This window comes from Apodemus sylvaticus, chromosome 7 (genome assembly GCF_947179515.1).
Source record: "Apodemus sylvaticus chromosome 7, mApoSyl1.1, whole genome shotgun sequence".
NCBI lineage: Eukaryota > Metazoa > Chordata > Mammalia > Rodentia > Muridae > Apodemus > Apodemus sylvaticus.
The window spans coordinates 58,603,349-58,627,779 of NC_067478.1; the positions used below are offsets into that span (position 1 = coordinate 58,603,349).

A 24,431-nucleotide genomic window follows, 5' to 3' on the forward strand; every position below is an offset into this window, starting at 1 on the left:
TCAGTTGTACATAATGTAAGAGATAACAGTTTTTAAAATTTTTCTCCAAATTTGTGTGTTTTGTGTGTTTTGTGTGTGTGTGTGTGTGTGTGTGTGTGTGTGTTTGTGTTCTTGCTTGTCTTTATGCACCTCATTTCATGCATTCATGTCCAGGGAGGCCAGAAAAGGACATCAGATTCTCAGATCCCCTGGAACTGGAGTTTCAGGCACTTGTGAACTACCTACTTTGGGTACTAGAGCCTAGGTCTTCTGCAAAAGCATCCATTTTTTTTAAACCAATGAGCTATCTCTCTAGCCCTAAGAAATAAATCTTACAGTATCATTAGTTAAATACTTATCTTGTATTTAATACTTAAAGTTCAAGCTTTATACAGTATTTTCTTTGTGTTTGATTTTTGTCATACAAAGAATTGCCATTTCCAAATTTATTGAAGGCCTTTTCCTAGAGAGCTCTAGGTATATATTTGTCATGTGATAAGAAAAGATGTTTTCATGAAACTTTAGAAAGGCAAACTAATTGTTCTTTACCCAGCAGGCATTGCCAGTTGATCTGAGCAACAGCGCTCTCAGGACTCATGGAAGTGGGAGTTTCCATGGTGCATCTGCCTTTGACCCCTGCTGCCCTGTCTCTTCTTCCCGGGCTGCAGTCTTTGGCCATCAAGCTGCTGCTGCCCCAACTCAGCCATTATCAATAGATGGCTATGGCTCCAGCATGGTTGCGCAGCCCCAGCCCCAGCCACCACCTCAGCCTTCTCTCTCGTCATGTCGGCACTACATGCCACCTCCTTGTAAGTGTGAATTTAGAGGGCAAAGAACTAGAGTATGGAAATGGGCCATTGTGATTCCTCCATGGAATTACAATTATCCTAGTTTATGAATTTTAGTCAGCTTAAAAATGGACTTAATTTTCTTATACAACTGTCTATGAAATTGAGATGTACTGAGTGGTACCTTATATTCTTAAGAAACTTTTAAGGAATTTTGCTTTTGGTTTGGTTTGGTTTGGTTTGGTTTGGCTTGGCTTGGCTTGGTTTGGTTTGGTTTTTCGCGACAGGGTCTGTCTGTCTAGCCCTGGCTGACCTGGAACTCACTCTGTAGACCAGGCTGGCCTCAGAAATTTGCCTGCCTCTGCATGCCAAGTGCTGGGATTAAAGGCATGTGCCACCACTGCCCAGCACTTTATTTTTTAAGAGTATGAAGTATAATAAAGGAAATTTGTTCAAGAACTCTCAAATTTTATTCGAAGAATTCTGAGTCAACTAAGACATAAGAGACGGCTGTAACACAATATCTTGCCATTTGGAAAAAGAGTTGTATAACTCATTTGAAATGGGCAACTACTGCAGAACCAGGCCTGGCAGATAATAAGGAAACGGGAATCTATTAGATAGATTAAAACTGATAAATATCCTCTGGCTATGTTAAATAGTACTTTGTTTGAGTCTTAGCTCATTATAAAATGGAAGCTTAACAAATACTGTGATAATAACTTATGCTGAGAGTAAACCAGCGAGTTAGTAAGGAATCTGTCTTTTATGTTGGTTCTGTGCATTTCAGTTATTTATCTTGAGTTTCTTCCACTTCAGTAGTAAAATCTCATCCTTGCAGACACAGCTGGTGGAATCAGGCCAAACTTTGAACAATAAAACTAATGACATATTATTTGAGGCTCGCTATTACAACGTAAAATACATAAGTTTGAGTTAGAGCATGTTTAGAGACAGATTTTGTTTTGCAAAGATTTGATCAGTTAATGTGGGCACTGATAAAACAGTGAACTATTCTGTTACAGTTGCTGGTAGTCCTCAGCCCACCCCTCCCTACTCAGACCTTAGTGTGTGACGGCTTCCTATTCTTCCCTTGATATGATTTGACCAATAAAAATTGTTGTTTTTGACTTAAAGTAGTTTAATCTTTATCATAAAAGTGAGTCATGTACATTCTACAATGTTTATATCAGAATATTGTAAAATGAAAAACTAAAAGCTCTTTTTCCTGCCTCATTAATCTTAGATCCTCAGAGGTAGCAACTCTTTAGAGTTTATTATAAAAAAATCCCAGAAGTTTTCTTTGTAGATATATAGTATATCTGCTCTTTAAAAAACATGAGCCTTTTCATTATACAGCATTCTGTGTTTTTCTTTGATTTAACATAACAGTACATTGTTATTTTCTTATACTGACTCATAAAACTCAGTCATGTTTGTGTTTTTTCACTCCTTTTTTTTCACACTATTGGAACAGTATATTAAATCTATTTTCTCTTGATGAATATTTAAGTTGTTTACAGTTGCTTGAGTCTTTCTATAGCCAAACCAATACACTTTGAAACCAGTACACTTTGAATACAATTTGAGCATTCTGAAGACTGTGGCAGGAAGTAGATCATGAGTACCAGGGCAAATAATTAAGACACTGACTCAAATTCTTTCCTACATAATAGCAGATAGCTTTATTTCTATCATCTAATAGCATGGCTTTATAGATCACAAAACATTTTAAAGACTGCTTTCCAAAAACAGCAGTTCATTGCTTACTTAAGACCATGCACTTTCAAAAGCAAAGAAACTTTTCCCTAACATAACACTACTACTTGAGGTGTGTAAGTTAGTCACTTGGGTCAACATTTTGTAAGCTATAGCTAATCAGACTTATTTCCATTTTGCCAATGTGAAGAAACTGAAAATAAAAGTCTCCCCAAGTCACTAAGCTAACTCATCAGAGCTGGGAAGTCCACTCAGACCATCATTTCAGTTGTTTTCCTTCAGTCACTTTTTCCAGAGAAATTTCAATAAAAAGGAAATATTAGAACTGCATGTAATATACATAAATTATGTTAGGAATGCTTTGAAAGGGAAATGGGGAGGCAGGGAACCTACACAGATGACAAATACACTACAATGAGGAAAAGTAAGAGGGCTATCAGTCAAGATATCTCTCACGTGAGAAAAGTCAAATCTTACCTTTGCCCACAGAACCCCCAACAACAAATATTAACTGGATGAATCCGTGGAGGGAAATATATATATAAGTTAGCTGCTTCTCAAAAAAGCTTCCCTTCTTTGTGACAAGTGGAAGTTTTTTTGTTTTTTGTTTTTTTGTTTGTTTGGTTGGTTGTTTTTTTTGGGGTTTTTTTTTTTTTTTTTGGTTTTTTTGGTTTTTCTAGACAGGGTTTCTCTGTGTAGCCCTGGCTGTCCTGGAACTCACTCTGTAGACCAGGCTGGCCTCGAACTCAGAAATCCGCCTGCCTCTGCCTCCCAAGTGCTGGGATTACAGGCGTGTGCCACCGCCAACACCCAGCTAGAGACAGAAGAATCTTAAATTTGAAGCCAATCTGGGCTACCTAGTGAGACCCTGTGATGAGAAACCGAACCAAAACATAATAAAAGTAACGGGTAAGAATGGGGACTGAAGAGCAGGTGGCCTGTGCAGGCGGCAGGCTGTCTCTTAGAATGTTTGCTAAGCAGAACTTTGACCTGTAAAAGTCATGAACACAGTGTTGAAAAGGTTCTGGAAGCGGCCGGGCATTTGGTGTGAGTTGGAGAGAGGTGATTAGCAATAACCTGCTTTATCACCTACTCTTCTTGAAGAGTAAAGCATTGATTTAGTAAAAAGTCTTTGAGAAAATTGAACGAAAAGGAGTGTTGGGCAAGAAAAATATTTTTAAAAATTATAAACCATGCCAAGAATACTGCCATATAGTTCTCCTCTGCCCTCCAAATATGTCTTTATGTGTGCCCACTGACACAGAGACAAATAAGTATAGTTTTGCAAATTAAGAAAAATAGTAGCTTAAAAGACAATGAGAGCTGAGCGAGGTGGTGCACGCCTGTAATCCCAGCACTTGGGAGGCAGAGGCAGGCGGATTTCTGAGTTCAAGGCCAGCCTAGACTACAGAGTGAGTTCCAGGACAGCCAGGACTACACAGAGAAACCCTGTCTTGGGGGAAAAAGCAAAAAACAAAAAGGCAGTGAACCAGAGAATTAGCTGTGGCTCCAGATTGCATACCTAGAATATCTCCCAGATGCTGGGTTAGGAGGGCTGTCAGTAAAGTGCATGTTGTGCATGCTTGAGGACCTGAGTTCCATCCTTAAAACCCATGGGAAAAAAACTTAGTATGGTGGTGTACCTGATATACAAGTGCTGGGAGACCAAGAACGGAAGATCCCTAAGGTTATATTGGCTAGCGGATTAACCTCACTGAGTCATTGAGCCCCATTTCCCAGTGAGAAAACCTTTAAAACAATAAAGTGGTGAGTTGTCGTAGTTAGGGTTTGTTTCTGTTGCTATTATGAAACACCATGACCAAAAGCAACTTGAGGGAAGGGTTTTATCTGTATTACACTTCCACATTGCTATTCTTTATTGAAGGAATTCAGGGCAGGAACCTGAAGGCAGTAGCTGATACAGAAGCCATGGAGGAGTGCTGCATACTGGCTTCTTCCTCTTGGCTTGCTCAGCGTGTTTGCCTATAAACCCTATGACTACCAACCCAGGGATGGCACAACCCGCAGTGATCTGGGCACTCCTCTATCAGTCACTAATTTAAAAAAATGCCTTACAGCTGAGTCTCTTAGAGGCATTTTCTCAATTGACGTTTCCTCCTTTCTGATAATTCTAGCTTGTGTCAAGTTAATATAAAACTGGTCAGCACAAGAGTTAATAATAACTACATTCACTGGGCAGTGGTGGTGCACGCCTGTAATCCCAGCACCCTGGGAGGCAGAGGCAGTCAGATTTCTGAGTTCGAGGCCAGCCTGGTCTACAGAGTGAGCTCCAGGACAGCCAGGGCTAGACAGAAAAACCTTGTCTCATAAAAACCAAATCCAAAAAAACCAAAAAAGAAAAAGAAAAAATAATAACTACATTCTATGTCTAACTTTGGCTTACACACACACACACACACACACACACTCTTGCATATGCAAGAACATGTGCACATAGACAGAAATATGCAGAAACAGGCCTTCTTATATGTCTGTAGCACAATATGTGACCTAAGGTGTGGAAAGGCAAGGACAGCAATAGAAGTGTTTCACAGTTGTGGTGGGGTGTGGGACTTAAGACTCCCTTTCCTCTCTGTACAGCTCTCCATCAACAGTAAATCATTAAGGAAAGTGAGACGTATTTAGAAAGTGTTTGCATGCTTGTAATTCTAACACACAGGAGGCTGAAGTGGGAAAGGTACAAGTTTGAAGTCAGTTTTGATTATGTAACAAGGTACTTTCTCAAATATCAAATTTATACTTGTGGGATTCAGTTTTGTCCTGGCCTGAACCCAGTATGTACCACTGGAATGCTCTTCCAGAGGATCCGGGTTTAATTCCCATGATCCACATGTTAATTCACAACTGTCTATAACTCCAAGATATGATACCCTAACATAGACATACATGGGTGCAAAATACCAGTGCACATAAAATAAAAATTAAGAAAAGGAATGATATTGTTTTTCTAGAGCATTTGAGTTTAGTTACCCAAATCTACAACCACCTGTAATGTAATTCCAGCTTCAGGATTCCCTCTTCAGGCCTCCAAAGGCACCTACACATGTTACAAAAATAGGCATGCATGCCTACACATGTATGCATGCTGGAGAGATGGCTTTCCATCCAAGCACTGGCTGCTTTGTCGAAGGACCTGTGTTCAATTCCCATCACCTACATGGTGGCTTACAACCACCTTTAATAGAATCTGATGTCCTCTTCTGTCATGCAGACATACATGCATTTATATAAGAGCACTTACATATATAAAATACATATATAAATAAATCATTAAAAATACATACCAACCTATTAGTAAAAATGATGACAATCAAATCAAAACATTGGTGACTGTGTGATGGTAAAAATGTATAAAGTTGTTATGCTGTGACTGAAGTAGAGCTATAAGTACTGACAGGAAACACTTTCTCTTGCAGATGCTTCCTTGACAAGACCACTGCACCATCAAGCCTCAGCTTGCCCTCACTCTCATGGAAATGCCCCTCCTCAGACCCAGCCTCCCCCTCAAGTGGATTATGTGATTCCGCATCCGGTCCATGCGTTCCATTCTCAGATATCTTCTCATGCAGCATCTCACCCTGTGGCGCCCCCGCCCCCAACACATTTAGGCAGTACAGCTGCTCCCATCCCTCAGCATCTTCCTCCTGCTCACCAGCCAATTTCACACCATATTCCAGCCCCAGCGCCTTCAGCCCAGAGACTGCACCCTCATGAAGTGATGCAGAGGATGGAAGTTCAGAGGAGGAGGATGATGCAGCATCCAACGTAGGTCTCGTGGTTTTAAGAAAATGCTTTTCTTCATGTTCTGTTGATCTTTCAAGTATGAAATGTTTTATGTTTTGAAACTAGGTTTCACTGTATATGCCAGAGTGGCCTTGAATTTTTAAACCTGCCATAGCTACATAGTGCTAAGATACATACCATCACACCTAGTTGGGGAAACAAAATGAGACATAGCAAAGAAAGCAGCATGACTAGTAAAGCTTCAGCTTAGGAAAAACTTTTTTTTTTTTTTAAGCAGGGGTTGTGGAATTCCATGGCCTTGCACCTAATAGACCAGATTTTATCACTAGAGACTCTGGTGTTGTAGGTGGGGGTGCCACAGGGTGAGATGTTGTCCCGGATACACAAGAAATTCTGTCTCAAAAAGCCCACAAAAAGAAATGAATGTAGTAGCAAAATAAAATTTTCTATCCTGTTTTATATGTTTATATGGTATATCTAACTATCTAACTGGTTTGTACATATGACATTTGTTTTTAGTTGCTTAAGATTTAAAGTTATATTTTCATTCTGCTATTCTCCTAATTAAATATATTCTCCAATTATATGTATTGGAGAAGTTTCAGGAGAATGTGAAACCTTTCTTATGGAATGTTTTGTTTGTTTGTTTATTTAGCTGTTGTGTTTTGGTTTTAAGACAGAGTCTCATGTAGACCTGATCTTATTAGAAACCCAGCTGCTTCTTTCTGCTTCTGCTTCCCAAGTGCTGAGATTAAAGGTTTGCACCACTATCCCTGGATTCTGGGATACTTAAATTAGAGATGTTAAAATAAATGAGCAGTAAGTTTTTATAGAGAGTATCATGGACTTTTTTTTCATTTAATAGTTTTTTAAAATATATGTTTCTTAGTGTAAATTAATTTCATGATTATCTGTAGATTTTCATAAAAGGATTTTTTTTCCTACATTAAGAAATAACCAATTATTCAATTATTTCCAGTGGTCTTTTTGTGTTCTGTGTTTCCAGGCGGGCACATGAACGGCCCCCGCCCCATCCACATAGGATGCATCCAAACTATGGCCATGGGCATCATATTCATGTGCCTCAAACCATGTCTTCACATCCTCGCCAGGCTCCAGAGAGAACTGCCTGGTCAGTACCTTCTTTCTTTACTTCCAAGTGTGCTAAGCAGCTTCTGGTAAGAGTGGGGGAAGAAATGCTTTGCAGTGGAGTGCATGTCTCAATGAACAGCAATGTGGAAAGAGTTCTGCTGGGAGTAGTCATCTCTGGGTGATAAGACCCAGAAAGAAAACAAAATCTTGAGTTCTGGGGCACAAGCCACTTGAATCAGGGAAAGAGCTGTTGGTTTTGTGTCAGATAATAATTGTGTGGACTTCGTTCATTGTGGAAGGATCGACTCAGGTTAAGTAGTGTATCCATACCTCAGTATTTATCATTTCTCTGATGACATTTAAAATCCCCCCCCTTGTAATTAGTTTTGAGAATCTGTCTATTGCTGCCAATTTAGCCACCAGGGCACACTGTAGAAACCCAGAACTTAGTCCTGTTAAACTGAATGTTTCTTTCTGTTGACCACAGTCTTTGTCTTCCTCTGTGCTTCCTTCTATCCACACTCCAGCTCTCTACAGCTGAGGGAATCTTTAACAGATTCTGTAGAGGAGAGGCTTGAGCTTCTCCTGTTTTCGTGTCTGTCTGTCTCAGGTCAGACTCAGGACCCTGCTTTACCCACCTCCCTGGTAATGCTTGTGTTTGTCCCACCTGCAGTGTCTACCATTGAAAGGAGAATCTGGTTTGTGTTCTGAAGAAATGAAATGGGTTTGCTTAAAGTTTTCTTTTTAATCTGCTTGCTGCAGTTACAGTACAGAGTGGTAGTAAGGGAGCAGACCTTCAGCATAAGCCATTTCTGCTTTTCTTGCAATGTGGCCACTCTGGCTTTTAGGCATTTAACAGTGTTTGGATGTAGAAGCTTGTGTAATTGTGACCAACACCCAGAACCCAGCAAAAATAGGCCTGGGGGAGCATGTTTCACATTAGATGAGGCAACTGAGTCAGCTCTATTTGGTGTGGTCCTTGAGGAGAGCCAGGTCCCTGGTCAGAAAAGACCCTAGGAGCCACTCATTATCCCTCTTACTTTTGTGAATAAAACCAAGTTGAACTACCCTCTGCTTATGCTTACACGATGAAGCTTTTTGAACATTTATTTCTGAAATGTACTTAAAATTATTAGTAAAGTCTGAGGGCTAAGTTCTAATTGCCTTGGCTTTATAAGAAAGAACCTCTAGAGGATTTTTGAAATGTAAGTCTATGTTTCCATTTCTGTTGGCACTAAAGAAACTGTAAGGAAGACACAAAGTAAACTGCTCTCCTTCTTTCTCAGGGAACTGGGGATTGAAGCTGGAGTAACTGCAGCTACCTACACACCTGGTGCTCTGCACCCTCACTTGGCCCATTACCACGCCCCGCCTCGACTTCATCACCTCCAGTTAGGAGCACTTCCTTTAATGGTAAATTGAGAATTATTAATATTATGAAACATTTGTCTTAAAAGTAACATCCCTTTTCTTATTAAGTATTGTATTAAAATATTTAGGTACAGTAGATGGTTTACTAGAATTTAGGAATAATTCTCCTAATTAGCCTGCTATTCTATAAAAATAGGTATATTGAAATCTGGGTTTGTAATTTGAATTATAAAATATACTCTTGATGTACAAAATGCCAAGAAGTAGGCTTTTCTGCACACCAAGATGACCATGGCCTGCTGTCATTGAGATGCATCTATGCATTGGTGAATTTGCCATCAATGGATTGGATCTGTTTTGATGCCATCATAGTGTAGCTCCTTCTGATTGACAGATGCATATTTTGTTGTTACAATGTTAAACATTATTTGTAATACTAACTATAGACATGAATTGGAAAGGAAGTACTCTGTGTTGTAGGGAGAGACACTACAGAGAGGCTCATTGTCCCTTGTGCTAGGCAGTTTTGGATTTTGGGGTGCTGCTTTTGCAGAAATTAAGGCTGTCAGACAATAACAAGCACCACCAGTCTGTGTAAGCTAGTGTTTCCAGATATACTGGCTGGAGCAGCTCAGCCAGATTGTTTTTGGCCCAGCACTCATGAACTCATAAGCCTGCTTTCAGCACCACTGAGAGAGACAGAATATGAATATGAATATGAAGCTGTTCTGACAAGAAACTGGGATACAGCAGCCACAGAAGATATTTTGTTGTTGCTGTTGTTTTATTTTGAAACATAGTCTTTCTAAGTAGCCCTGGCTGTCCTTGAACTTAATATATAGACCACACTGGCTTCAAATGCAGAGATAATGCCTGCCTCTGCCTCCTACCTGATATGTTCTGATTGTATTTATGCTTTTTGAGTGATTTAATCTGATAATCCTCAAAAGAGTCACACCTCCTTAATTATGGGAAAAGTAGATTTAGAGGTGGAAGACAGAAAGCCCTTCAAGTTTTGCAGTAGATGACCTAAAAGTAATTAAGTGCCTGAAATAAAAGCACTGGCAGATGTCAGAAAAAGCACCAGGACACAATGAGTAGTACTTAGACTGACTCCAGGTCTCACTGTGTTGGAGAATATTAGATGGCCTGAGAAAGGTTTAGGTGGGAGATTTTAGACCTGCTAAATCTGAGATAGCTGTGTCCAGTAAAATTTTTTTGCTCTGGACTAAGGATATGTTTTTGACCTGGCAAGATGCCATGCAGTGTGCCAAGGAATCCAAAGAGGAGGAGTAGATTTTCAGAAAGAATGTAGAAGTTGGGTAAATAGACAGTAGAAATAGAGCAACCAAATGACTGTGTACCTCAATTCAATGACAAGAACTGCCTCCAAAGCTGAGAGAGAAAGCAAGATTATTTTTTATTTTTATAAACTTTTATGGTCAGTAGTGTCACACAAAAAGAATAAAATTTAGAAAGTCTTGACATTGGAATGGATTGTGTCAGTAGTATAACTAACTGGTAAGAAGGGACATGATTACATTTTCTTTTCTTCCCTCTGTCTCCTTCTAATCGCCTTCCTTTATTGAGGTAGTAGAATTGAACTCATGGTCCTGTGCTTTCTAGGTAAGCACTCTACCACCAAGACACACTGGAATATTTTTTAAGAAAGATGAGAACTTGCAGACAGTAAATATGCATTACTTGTAGGTTGGCTATGAAGGGCAGAATTGCCAGAAATTCCAGTATTAAGGGACTTTGAGATTTGGAGGAACGGAAATGTTTTGACTTGACAGAAAGCCAGTAGGATTACTTGTTCAGAGAGAGAAATAAGGAGTAATCAATTAAGTATGGAACAGGTAAGGGAAAAGAGAAGACTTAAGTTTGAATAGGAGGAGAAGCATCCACAGAAGGTAGAGGAAAGAGACAGGAAAAGGGTTTCAGAAGAGAGTCACATATGTAGGCAGAATGGCTCTTTCTGTTACCTGGAGGAAGCTGTTGCTTGCCCAGTGAGATCTCAGTTACAAGTAAAGCTGCAGATCATGTCACATGCCATTGGAGGCAAAGAGCTAGTGCTTTTTTAAATTGTTTGTTTATTTTGAATTATTTTTCACATGTGAGTTGTCAGTATATTATAGTCTACTATAAGTGTGTTTTGATTGAGCACACACTGATTAAAAATCCAGCACAGGCTGGAGAGGTAGATGTCTCTGGTTAAGAGCACTAGCTGCTCTTCCAGATGTCTCAGGTTCAATTCCCAGCAACCCACATGGCAGCTTACAATTGTCTATAAGTCTTGTTCCAGGAGATCCAACTCCATCATCCATGCAGGGAAAAAACACTGATGTGCATAAAATAAATAAATTACCAATTAAAAATCATGTTGGAGAAAAATTTAAAAAAACAATTAAAATCATGTTGGAGATTTATTTATAAATTTATAATTACTTATAAAGCCACAGTAGTGCTGTCTCCTCCTTCATACATTCAGTTGACTTTCAGTGTCTGCTGCTATAATGCTGCACAATGCTGTAAGCACCTTGTCGTGATCCTTAGTTTGTCCTTGTTTCTGTTCAATCGCTGACCTAACGTATGTTGATTTGTTCATAGAGAGCATGCAGTAGTAGTACTACAGTGCATACGTACCTGAGCAAAACTTACCTGACATGTTTGCTCTCCAGGTAAAACACAGCCTTCATAGAACCCTTGGTATAGAATCCTTAAACAGTGCCTGACATCTGTATTCGGACCTACATTAAACATGAAAGAAAGCATGTGGTTGAAAGTGTCATGGGAGAAGCATGCCGCTAAATAAATGCAGAAAAGCTGATAAGGCTGCGTCTATTCAACATCACTGGCAGCAGCAAGTCAATCAGTACTAGTTTCTCAACACACTGCATGGCCATAAATGACCATAAAGAACAAGTGTTCCCAGCATAACAAATACATTTAACCTATGGCCAGCTCACAGAAAATGGAATCTGAAATATTCAGGACTTACTATACTAAACAGAACAGGGGTTATTTGTTTGTTTGTTTGTTTGTTTTTTAAAGATTTATTTACTTATTTTATGTATATGAGTACACTGTAACTGTCTTCAGACAGACCCGTAGAAGATACCAGATCCTGTTACAGATAGTTGTGAGTCTCCATGTAGTTGCTGGGCATTGAACTCAGGACCTCTAGAAGAGCAGTCAGTGCTCTTAACTACTGAGCTATCTCTCCAACTCTGGATTTTATTTTTTAATTATTAAAATTAGATTCACTGACAGAATCAAGATGGGTAGTAAAGAAAATTCCATGTTTTTTACTACTTAGAGGTTGACATGATCTTATGAAAGCTTTCATTTCTTTCAAGTTCCTTTGCTTCTACCAAGAGACCATCAGCTTAGTAAACTTGAGCATTTACAAAATTAACTAACTGATTAATGAATTAATTTACTTATTTATTTTCTGAGACAGGGTTTCTCTGGGTAGCCCTGGCTGTTCTGGAACTCACTGTGTAGACCAGATTATCCTTAAACTCAGAGATCACCTGCCTCTGTTTCCTGAGTGTTGGGAATCCAAGGCATGAGCCTGGCTTTTTTTTTTTAAAGAGGGACTGTATTTTGCTATGCAGCCCAGGATGACTTTGAAAAGCTAGCCTCAAACTACCTCAGTCTACGTTACCTTAGCCTTCTGAGTAACCAGGAATGAGTATGTTTCCCAGCATCCATCTATATGCAGAGTTCTTTGTATAAGGTTGTATTTTAAGGGGAGCCTAACTGTCCTCTTAATAGAATGTATAGTTGGAGTTATGTCTTGTCTTTTGAGCTGACTGTATGAATTGAATGGAGGCTGATGTGATGGTTTGTATATGCTTGGCCCAAGGAGTGGCCCTATTGGGAGGCCTTATTGGAGTGGGTATGTCCCTGTGGACGTGGGCTTAAGGCCCTTACCCTAGCTGCCTGGAAGTCAGTCTTCTACCAGCAGCCCTCAGATGAAGATATAGAACTCTCAGCTCCTGCTGCACCATGCCTGTCTGGATGCTTCCATGTTCCTGCCTTGGGGATACTGGACTGAACCTCTGAATCTGTAAGCCAGCCCCAATTAAATGTTGTCTTTTATAAGACTTGCCTTGATCATGGTGTCTGTTCACAGCAGTAAAACCCTAAGACAGAAGTTGGTACTATGGACTGGGATATTGCTGTGATAGGCCTGACCATGCTTTTGTTTAAAAGGATGTGGATTTGGGGACTTTGGATTTAGAAAGCAGTGGAATGCTTTAAGTGGGGCTTAATGGGCTATTCTAGTAGGAATATGGAAGACTTTGTTGCTGTGAGTTATTTGAACTGTACAGATCTGGCGCAAGAGGTTTCAGTGGAGAAAAACTTCAGCCTCTGGCCTAGAGACTGTTTTTGTGGGTTTTTTGGTGAAGAATGTGGCTGCTTTTTGCCCTTGTTTGAAGAGTCTACCTGAAGCTAAAGTAAAGAGACTCAGCTTAATTGCACTGACAAAGGAAGACTCAGAAAGGCCCATCATAGACTTTGTTCTCTGGTTAAGTCTCATGAAAAGCCATTTTAAACAAGCATAGCAAGCTGAGAAAGGGAAAATATAAAATATTTGGTTTGAGTGTTAAAGGGCACCAGGAAGTGAAATGGGGCTGAATCCTGTGTTCAGGGATATTAAATTGAATTAAGAAAGTAATGATCTCATGGCAAGATTAAGGGAGAATTGACCTTTTGACAAGATTCTACACCTAAATTTAGTTCCAGGTGTGGTACACGCTTTTAATTCCAGCAGATAAAGCCAAGCTGCAGCCTGAGTTCAAGGCCAGCCTGAGACAGCAAATTCTAGGTGAAGGAAAGCTTGAATCCAGGCATGGTAGTGCACACCCTTATGCTCAGAGGATAGGCATGCAGATCTTTTGAGTTCAAGGTCAGTCTGTAGGGCAAGATCCAGGATGACAGGTTTAGGTAAAGAGGAAGCTGGTGAAAATGTAATAGTACAAGGGGATCATGTTCCAGCTCCTGCAAGCAGCAGAACTCAGGAAGCAAGCAGCTTCAGCCATGTGGCTCTGGCTTTATAGTCAAGAGAAGGAGACTACTGGGCCAATTGATGCTGATTAGCTAGAGCTAAGAAATTAGTGGTGATAATTTAGAAGCCAACATCACTAAGGTGCAATCTTCTGGGAATTAAATATTGGCTTTTATAAGACTTGTGTTGGTCATGATGTTCACAGCAGTAACACCCAAACTAAGACAGTTGAATATCTTCAAAGTTCTTAAAAATCACAAATCTTAATTGACTTCATCCATCTCTTATATCATAAACAGGTCCCTGACATGGCAGGCTATCCTCACATCCGTTACATTTCTTCAGGATTGGATGGAGCATCATTCAGAGGTCCTTTTAGGGGCAATTTTGAGGTATGAAATAAAATAAGTGAAGATATTTGTCATGGAGTTTTTAGTGCATACTGAACTTATTATGTGTTCACGACTAAGTATTACAGCTACTGTGACTGGGAATCAGAAGGCAACAAAATGTGTGGCGTTCCCGTGCTGTTTCTGGGACTTACACAGAAATATATGAACAGTATCTTAAGGTCAGAAGTAACTATTTAAAATAGAATGAGTACAGCCTGGCAGTGGTGCAAAATCACTGACTGTTCTTCTAAAGGACCCAGAGGTTTAGGTCCTTGTATCCACATGGTGGCTTAGAACAGTCTGTGACTCCAGTTCTAGGGGATTCACTGTTACCTATGGCCTCCTCAGATACCAGGCATATGCCGGACGGTGGTGGTGGTGGTGGTGGTGGCGCCGCCGGCTGCGGCACATGCCTTTAATCCCCGCACTTGGGAGGCAGAGGCAGAGGCAGGTGGATTTCTGAGTTCGAAGCCAGCCTGGTCTGCAGAGTGAGTTCCAGGACAGCCAGGGCTATACAGAGAAACCCTGTCTCAAAAAAAAAAGATACCAGGCATGCATGTGGTACACAACTGTATTACAGGGAGAATACCTATCCACTTAAAATTTAAAAAAAAAAAAAAAAAAAAAAAAAAAAAAAAAAAAACCAACAATAAAAACTACTAAATCAGTATAAACATCCAATAAAGAACCATTTTAATGTGACAGGAAAGTCATAATTGTTTTCACCCAGCTTTTATAGAGAAACAGTCTGGAAAAAGGAAAGCCAAGTGATTTGGGTGCAGCTTTGGATCTCACTTATGGTTGGTGTTACTTGGGACAGCTTTGGTGTCTTTGATGTAATGGACAGGATTCAGCTTCTGCCCCCATGTGCACACAGTGCCACATGGTCATGTCCTTATTTATAAGGCTAGCACTTCAACGCCAGCATTTATAATATGCTGGGTTGTGAATATTTACATTTGTTGCATTTATATAATTGACAATACTCTCAAAGGAATATTCATTGTGGTTTTAATACTAATTATTACTTTCAGGAATTGATTCATCTGGAAGAAAGATTAGGAAATGTCAATCGTGGAGCCTCCCAGGGAACAATTGAAAGATGCACATATCCACATAAATATAAAAAGGTGAGGATTTATTCAACAAAATGCCTACATTGGTATGCAAATGCATGAAATGGAATGTTATAGACCCTTGAGTCCAGGATTCCATGGTGAAAAACTGGTTGAAGCATACACCTCTGAATCTGAAATCTCTGCACATAATCCCTGATTATCCTATTCAGACAGAAAGTCATAGATTTCTTAAGTATTGTCCAAGATAATACTCTTAAAATATTTATATGTGTATACTGTTTCTTCTAGTTTAAAAAGAAAGCTATAAGGGGATATCTAGGATATATTTGTTACAAGCTCTCTGCTTTCTCTGGTTCAGATGACAAGGTATTGCTATGTAGTCCAGGCTAGCCTTACATTTGAGCTTCTGCCTCAGCCTTAGAGGTGGCCATTACAGGTGTGACTGCCATGTCGAACTTTAATCTTCCCTGTAGTATCTTGTGTAAAATTCCATCACATATTAATACTACAATCTTTTAAACTACTCTTTCTTATCTAATGTTGTGGCCACACCTGTAATCCCAGCAGTAGAAAGCCTAAACAACGGGATTGCATGAGTTCGAGGCCAGTTTGGGTTTACAAAATAAAACAAGCAACAATAAAAACAGTTAGGGGGGGGGGGGGACAAAACAAAAAACAACTAAACAAAAAAAAAAAAAAACCACAGGTAAAACACATAGCCAGGCCTCTTCACCAGTGTTTAGATCTTATTTCCCATAACTTTAACCTTCACTCTGTGTAGTGTTATGTGGAAATTCCAAATTAGACTTGTAAAATTTAGCTGTTTACAGTGAACAGATAATGCTTAGTGTTGCATGAGAACAGTGAATATGGGAATTACTGTTGCTATTTTTCATGTTTTTTGAGAGTGTCAGTCAGGTATTACCACTAACTATGTCCTGTCTAAACTAGCTGTGTTATTGAAATTAATCTATAAAGGTGTTTGAAATAGTCATTAGAAGCATAATTTACTTAACTATGTTTAAATAGTAATTCTACAGAGTATCATCATCATGCATTAACAGTAATAGGGTTTAACCTAGAGAATTTGTTACAATATGACTTTTCTCATGCAGACTTTGAGGAGTCAATAAATAATTGGTATTCACTCCATTCATCTGTTAATTCATGACAGTGTTGTATAGGATATAAGTTGCATATGAGTATGTGGTCTTGTTTTATTCTTGTTTGTTTTAAATAAACACAGATTTTACTCAGTTGTTCAATAATGTCATCTCTGCTAATAAGGTAACAACTGATTGGTTCTCACAGAGGAAACTGCACTGCAAACAAGATGGGGAAGAAGGGACTGAGGAAGACACAGAGGAAAAATGTACTATCTGTTTGTCTATTTTAGAGGAAGGTGAAGATGTGAGGTAACTAGAGATTTCTTACTTAAAGTCTACTCTTAAATAGAAAGGACTGGATTATGGCTCAGTGGCAAAGTGCTTGCCTGGTTGCACAGTCCTGGCAGCTGTGTGCCTCAGTACCACAGATAGGTGATTGATTCACAAGTAGATCAATAGGTCTTAAAAGGGCATGTATTTAAAAGTAAACTGGAAACTAAGTAAAGACTATTGCTGATGTACCCTTGCCAGCTCTGTAAGCAAAAAATAATCGGATCAGAGTCTCAATAGAGACAACAGAAGCATGGAGGAGAGAGTACACTTCCTGTCTGGGCCGCAGCAGAGTCTAGGCAGGGCACTTCTGTAGTAAACAGTGTCTTTTGTAAATCGTACAGGAGTGACAGTTTGAGAAGATTTTGCTCTCTGGATTTTAAGAGGTCGAGATCATTGGTATGCCCTTTATTGACAGCATTTTTATTTCTCTCAGTTTTCTGAGACAGGGTCTCACTATAAGCCCTGACTGGCCTCTGGCTCACAGAGATCTATCTGCCTCTGTCTCTCTGAGTGCTGGGATAACAGGCCTGTGCTTCTATGTCCAACATAACTATACTCTTTTGTGATTTAGCAGTGTTCTGGTCTTAACCTAGTATTATTATTTGAAAGGTTTTTGTTTGTTTGTTTTTTGGGCTTTTTTGTTTATTTGTTCTTGTTTTGTGGGTTTGGTTTTTTTGAGACAGGGTTTCTCTGTATAGTCCTGGCTGTCCTGGAACTCACTCTGTAGACCCCGCTGGCCTCAGAAATCTGCCTGCTTCTGCCTCCTAGAGTGCTGGGATTACAGGCGTGCACCACTACCGCCTGGCTTGAAAGTATTTTCTTAATTACCAAGATGATTATTTTGTTACCATCTTGACTTTTAAAGTACTAACATAATGTAACATCAAATATATCAGAGCTATGGGTAGTAATTTTCTCTCTGTGAGGATATTTTTATCATAACCTCTTCAACTAGTAGCTGAGAGTGGAAAAATGACAAATTATTGTCCACTACATTGTGGACAATACAAAAAGGGTATTTTTTAAGTTGCTAAGAATGTATTATTATTTTTCATATATATAGTTTTGTGTGCATATACATTTGTACATCATGTATGTGCATGTGTCCAAGGAGGCCAGCGGAGAGCATTGGATCTCCTGGAACTGGGTGCTGGGAGTCTTAATTGTGGCCCTCTGGAAGAGCTGTTGGCATTCTCTTAACTGTTGAACCATCTCTCCAGCCCCTGTGATTTTTTTTTTAAACTATCTTTCCAGTTATTAAGCCAGTCTCTTTATGGTGTCTGGGAGTGTCCAAGAAGGAAGAGAGAACTTGTAGGTTTATTTGTGAGACATGTTAGGCTATTGGGATGCAAATAGCAACTCTTAATACTAAGTAGAAAGTTACCTAAGCAGCAGTTTCATCCTACTCTTAAATTTAGGTTTAGTGTTACCTGGTCTTATCTGTCAGCTTTATTTTTCAGTTTCTAATTGGCAATTTGGTGTGCTATTCTGAAGTGAACATCTCCTGTTAGCCCACCTATAAAGCAGTAGCATTTTGCTAAGTGGCCCAGTTGCCCTAAGAAAACAGTATTCCTTACATCAGGAATGTTTAGCCTAATGTCTAAATACTTCCAGGATTGAAGTAATGTTACATGTTACAGTGATCTTTAATTTCTACAGCAGAGACATGTAAATGACTATTTCAAAGAATCTTCACAAGTATTATAATGATTTGACAGCTCAAAGTGTTTGCAGCATCACACAACAGGGTATCTTCATCTCCAGCACACTGGCCACTCAACTACAAGACAAAACTAGAGTAATTGCCATTGCTGCTTGACCTGACACTTAGCAGGTGTTTTATATAGTTTGTTTCCATAAACACGACCAGTTATTTATTTTGGTAACTCGTTCATTGTATTGTCTAAATGCCAGTTTTTAAAAACTGTATAAAAGTTATTTATTTTCCTTAATCTCAAAGCTATTTTTAGTTAAAATACCAGTTTTATAATGAGTAATTCTTCTTAGAGAAGATGTGTGCAAGCATATAAGTACCACAGTACACATGTTGAGGTCAGGACAACCTTGGTTCCTACCTTCTCCCTCCTTTGACACAGGGTTTCTGTTTTTGTTCACTATTGTATGCACCAGGCTACCTAGCTATCCAGCTTCTGAGGAATTTGTCTCTATCCCATATCCTTAGATGGGGTGTCCTGGACTGCAGATGTGGCATGCCGTTGCATGCTGTTTTTCATGTGGGTTCTGAAGATCTGAGGTCAGGTTGTCAGGCTTGCACAGCAATTACTTTGCCCTCTGAGCCATCCTGCCAGCCCTAGCCTTTGTAAGAGAAAGATACTTAGTAACTTTGTAACTCTTGAATTACTAGGTGTAACATGAATTTGCAAATCAATACCCTATAGAATTATGAAATTAATTTTTGGTTTTTGTTTTCTTCAACGATAGGCGCCTTCCATGTATGCACCTTTTCCACCAAGTGTGTGTTGATCAGTGGCTGATCACCAATAAGAAGTGCCCCATATGCAGAGTGGACATTGAGGCCCAGCTGCCAAGTGAAAGTTGACATTGTGTTTCAGAACTCTTGCTGTCCCTCTCATTCCCATCCTTCCTGGTACTGCAGTCAACCAAAGATGGCATGACTTACCTGCGCAGATCTGGAAGCCTTGAATTTGGAGTGCTGACTCTGCTACATGGTACAGCTACCGCTAGACCTACAACTTATGTACACAGTTGATTTTGATGTATTTATAAAAGCTTTTGTGTTTTTTTTTCTAGATTTGACATTACTTCCTGTATCATTTTACTGTATTTTTGCATGATTCCTTGTATTGCATTTCTTTGCACATATTATGGGCTTGTGACCCTAAACTTGCAGGCAAGATTAGCTGCTTTAGTAAGTAGTATTTTGTGGTCTTTTGTTTTTTTTTTGGTTTTTTGGTTTTGTTTTTTGGTGTTTTTTTTTTGTTTGTTTGTTTGTTTTTTACATAGTACCTTGAAAATTATGAATTTTTTTTATCCATTACTAACCTTTAATTTAATCAATCATGTACTTTAGTTTAATGTATAAAGATCCTCTAGGAAATGATAATATTGTGTATTAAGACATTCCTTAATTAAATTAGGACAAAATGGCTGCTGTATATTTACAATATGGAGTTCTGAATTAAGTACCACCCTTAATACTGGGAACATAATGTAACCCATGTCAATCAGATGCAGGTGGTACTCAGACAACCAGAGTGATCAATAGGAATTTTCTTGGTGTATCCTTTCTTCCAGCACAGTGCAAGATAGAGTTGCTGTTGATGCCGTATGTTTAGACTGCTGTTTTGACCCTATTTATCTTTCTCTCTGCCATTTGGAACTTTATTCCCTAACCCAGGTTTTGCTGCTGTGAAACAGCGTTGATGAACACTAAATATTAATTTGAGATAGCTGGATTGTATATACTTGCAGATTTAAAAAAAATAGGGAAATTGAAAAAGACATGTAGAATTTTGTTAGGTCTTCTGCTAAGCACGAATAAGATATCTGCTTACATTAATTTTATAAAGTCATTCATTCAGAATTTAGGATTCAGTCATTGGCAGGTATCTATGCATTCGTAGAACTTCTAAGGGTCCCAGGATCACTTTTAAGGGATTTTTTTTTTTTTATAGTTTAAATAAAGTCAGCTGAATCTACATGTCTCTTGTTTTATTTCTCTCTAAACTTGAAAACAATAAATCTGCAGATACTGTGAGGCACAGATTATATTGTCAAGCTACTGTTGCTATGGTTATAGACACCCACTTCATACATTACCAAGAGTCGATCACTGACTTAAAAATTTTAATTTCTATAGTTAAGATTTACAACATAATATAGAGTGAAAGTTAACATACTAACATTTCTCCTTTGGAGGAAGTTTTAATCCACTTCAGGATGCATATTAGCAAGATACTTTCATATACAGGATAGCCTAATTTTATTTGTTTAAATATGCTTAATATGCCCAAGATTGCAAATGCATTCAGTCAGTAATACCACTGTCTGTATGTGGAAGACATGTTCCCATGGGTCATATGTGAAGATGTCAATAAGCTTGCATTAAGCCACCTGCTTTGTAAGTGGATTGATTAATAAATAACTTATATTTCTATTGTCTTTGTGTTTCATAATTAGTGTTTATAAAATGGTTTACGTTGGACACTTTGGAGTTCAAATGATATCCACCTGATTAATATTTGCATATTCCGGTGCTTATGTCCATTCAGTTTTACCTTTTAGTAAATATCATGGTACATTAATTTCATTATCAACATGTGTCTACAGAGTATGCATGCAGATGGAGGGTGGATATAGTTAAAAGTATACTTGTGAGCTAGCATGAAGCCTGATATTAAGACATTTCTAAACAACAGGGGTCCTGAGGTCCTTGCTCAACACTTCAAAAAGAGGGCAAAAGTACCTTTTGATTACCAGTCTATATTATAGAAGATCAGGAGAGTAGATGGGCAGTGTCTGCTGTCTCACTGGGGAAAAGCCAAAAAGAAGACTGTGATGCATATAGGACTGCCTGCCATTAGAAAGCCCGAGTCTGTGCCAGAGGTTGAGAATAAGAGGTGAAAACGAGAGATGTGTGTGGAGAAGTAACTCAGTGGTTAAGAGGGAGAAGTAACTCAGTGGTTAAGAGGGGAGCTTGTGAGTTCAATTCCCAGCACCTGTATCAGAGAGGTCCCAAGCTCCAGAAGGATCTGATCCCTCTGGCCTCTACGGGAACCGGCACTTATTTGTACATAACCCCTTTCCCCCACTCTGCTCCCAACACACACATATATAGGTTTTTAAAGAGTTACAGTGGAGAGACCATGCTATGGGGTCCTATTGGTTCCTTTTTCAGAACATACGAATTCTCTCACATATGAGATTTAGATACATAAGTTCCTGGCCTGTTTTATAATTGGTATTTATATATGCTTGTTTTACTATTTTATTCTTGTGAGACAGGGTCTCACAATGTAAGCCTTGGCTTTGAATTCATTATTTAGATTAGGCTGGCCTCAATTTCAGAAGAGCTACACCTGCCCTCTGCCTCTCAAGTGCTGGAGTTTTCTACTAAACCACTCACAAAGTTAACACAGTGCTAAAAATAAATCTTAAAAAGAGAATATAAATTATTGCTTTAATTCCTAAAAGTTGGGCCTTTCAAAACAAATGCAGTATCATGAGGTGCTGCTAACATTTCTGATGCAACTTTGTCCGAGCATTAAATGGGGGAAAAGATTCACCTTCAGCATTCACAAGAGCTTTAGTTTTCTTGTGTCCTATAGTCATGGGAGATTGTGCTCCATGTGTGTTTTGCTTCTCACCTTATAATCACATCAGCAGTATGTATAGACACTGCTTAATGCTATGTCAGTCAGCTACTGCTGGAGGGTGAGAATTGATGCTCTCTAAAGTTACATTTGGTGGTGTTGGGGGGAATGGGGGTGGGGGGGCTATATGTGTGCATATAGAGGCTGTAAGTCACCATTGTGCACCCTTCTCCATTGCTCCCTGTTTGCCAGGGCCATGCCATTTTGTCTACCTAGTGTTTTAAAAGTAGGCTTCTTGCCAAGACCTTGCTCTGGACATACTGTGTTTTGTAGGTAAACATTCTCTCTGACTAGAGTCAGAACTCTTCAAGATTCCCAGATGCATCTGATTTATGCTTCTGTGTTGTATAAACATACCCCTTCAAGAGTCTTATCAAATGGCAAAATTTCTGGAAATGGTAAATGCACTTTCCATTGAAAGCACATACCAAGATAGCATTGAGAATTCAGATATTTAAAGGGATCACATGTCCCAATCACTAGAGTATGTTCGTTAGCCAAATTGTGGCCCCATGAAAAGACAAAAACATACTAACAAGCAACAAAAGACTTTGTAGGTCACAGAAATGCCCTAGATGTGTCAGTGTTTGTGACAACCACCACAAACTTGGTTTCAAGTACTTTTATTTGCTCACAGATGCCTCAATTTGGGCAATCCTAATGGAATGTCTAGCTCATCGTTCACTGTGGTCTTCCTGTGGCTGCATTCAGCTTGAGAGTGGTACTGGAATAGTCTGTCCTGACTTAGACATCTGATGCTTTCATTTGCATAGTAAGAACAGCTGATGGTACAGTGGGTCTTTTCACTTTCATCTGTTTAGCAAGGAATAGTTAGACCTTTTTACACAGTGGGTCAGTGATCCTGAAACTGCCAGGCCACCTTAGAGACTATCAAGGCTAAGATGACTGATCAGGGTACAAGGCCCCAAAACCAATGCAATTTGGCCATTTTAAATCCAGCATAGGTGCTGGTCATGTAGCTCAGGTGGTAGAGTCCCTAGGCTTCAGGAAGCACTGGGTTCTGACAGTGTAGTATACTAGTTGTAGTGCATGCTTGTAATCCTACTCAGAAGGTAGAGGCAGGAGGATTTGAAATTCAAGGTCTGGCTGGAGCGATGACTCAGTGGTTAAGAGCACTGACTCCTCTTCCAGAGGTCCCAGGTTCAATTCCCAGCAACCACATGGTGGCTCACAATCATCTGTAATGGGATATAGTGCCCTCGTCTGATGTGCCTGAAGACAGTACTCATATACATAAAATAAATACATCTTAAAAAATAAAATAGTATTTAAAAAAGTAAATTCAAGGTCATCGTGGTGCATGCCTTGAATCCCAGCACTTGGGAGGCAGAGGCAGGCAGATTTTTGAGTTTGGGACCAGCTTGGTCTATAGAGTGAATTCCAGGACAGCCAGGGCTACACAGAGAAGAAACCCTGTCTGGAGAAACCAAAACCAAAAAGAAAGTTGTAAACAGCTTAGAACACATGAGACTGTTGTAAAGTTCATTCACCACAGTAACCTAAAGAACAGCCAATGGTTTTGTTAAAAATGCCTCTTTTCATTTAGAGATGCGGTAGGTCTGCTGCCAAGCTGGTGCTGGAATCATGAGCTTAAGCAATCCTCCTGCCTTAGCCTCCCATGAAATCAGAATTACAGGCATGTGCCACAGTACAAACTGCCAAGCACACATTTTTTCTTTCTTTCTTTCTTTCTTAATTTCTTTCTTTCTTTCTTTCTTTCTTTCTTTCTTTCTTTCTTTCTTTCTTTCTTTCTTTCTTTCTTTCTTTCTTTCTTTCTTTTCTCTCTTTCTTTCTTTCTTTCTCTCTTCTTTCTTTTCTTTCTTTTTCTTTCTTCTCTCTTTTCTTCTCTTTCTTCTCTCTCTTCTCTTCTTTCTTTCTTTCTTTCTTTCTTTCTTTCTTTCTTTCTTTCTTTCTTTCTTTCTTTCTTTCTTTCTTTCTTTCTTTCTTCCTTCCTTCCTTCCTTCCTTCCTTCCTTCCTTCCTTCTTCCTTCTTCCTTCCTTCTTTCTTCTTTCTCTCTCTCTCTTTCTTTCTTTCTTTCTTTCTTTCTTTCTTTCTTTCTTTCTTTCTTTCTTTCTTTCTTTCTTTCTTTCTTTCTTTCTTTCTTTCTTTCTTTCTTTCTTTCTTTCTTTCTTTCTTTCTTTCTTTCTTTCTTTCTTTCTTTCTTTCTTTCTTTCTTTCTTTCTTTTTTCTTTCGAGACAGGGTTTTTTGTATAGTCCTGGCTGCACTGGAACTCACTCTGTAGACCAGGCTGGCCTCGAAGTCAGAAATTCCTCTGCCTCTCAAGTGCCAAGGTTAAAGGCATGTGCCACTACCACCGTCTTTGCACATTTTCTTGCCCAACCCAAACCAAAGCTTCACAAGAAAAAGCTATTTGTGAGGTCCATGATTGTAAGAATAATGAACAAAGAGCAGC

The 24,431-nt window shown here is 39.1% G+C and overlaps 1 protein-coding gene across 9 annotated transcripts in view; it reads left to right on the forward strand.

Moving 5' to 3' along the window:
* Rnf111 (ring finger protein 111) overlaps nucleotides 1–20,784 on the forward strand; it is a 68,014-nt gene extending 47,230 nt beyond the window's left edge. For 4 of the 9 annotated variants that reach the window (XM_052187894.1, XM_052187896.1, XM_052187891.1 and 1 more), the window contains 8 exons: nucleotides 533–788; nucleotides 5,924–6,272; nucleotides 7,231–7,383; nucleotides 8,630–8,756; nucleotides 14,031–14,123; nucleotides 15,158–15,253; nucleotides 16,490–16,617; nucleotides 19,084–20,784. In XM_052187894.1, coding sequence (XP_052043854.1) covers nucleotides 533–788; nucleotides 5,924–6,272; nucleotides 7,231–7,383; nucleotides 8,630–8,756; nucleotides 14,031–14,123; nucleotides 15,158–15,253; nucleotides 16,490–16,617; nucleotides 19,084–19,201 — 1,320 coding nt within the window. In that variant the 3' untranslated portion in view covers nucleotides 19,202–20,784. The remainder of the gene's footprint in view (nucleotides 1–532; nucleotides 789–5,923; nucleotides 6,273–7,230; nucleotides 7,384–8,629; nucleotides 8,757–14,030; nucleotides 14,124–15,157; nucleotides 15,254–16,489; nucleotides 16,618–19,083) is intronic. The other 5 variants (XM_052187889.1, XM_052187888.1, XM_052187890.1 and 2 more) reach the window with 5 other exon arrangements.
* Nucleotides 20,785–24,431: the final 3,647 nt, after the last annotated feature.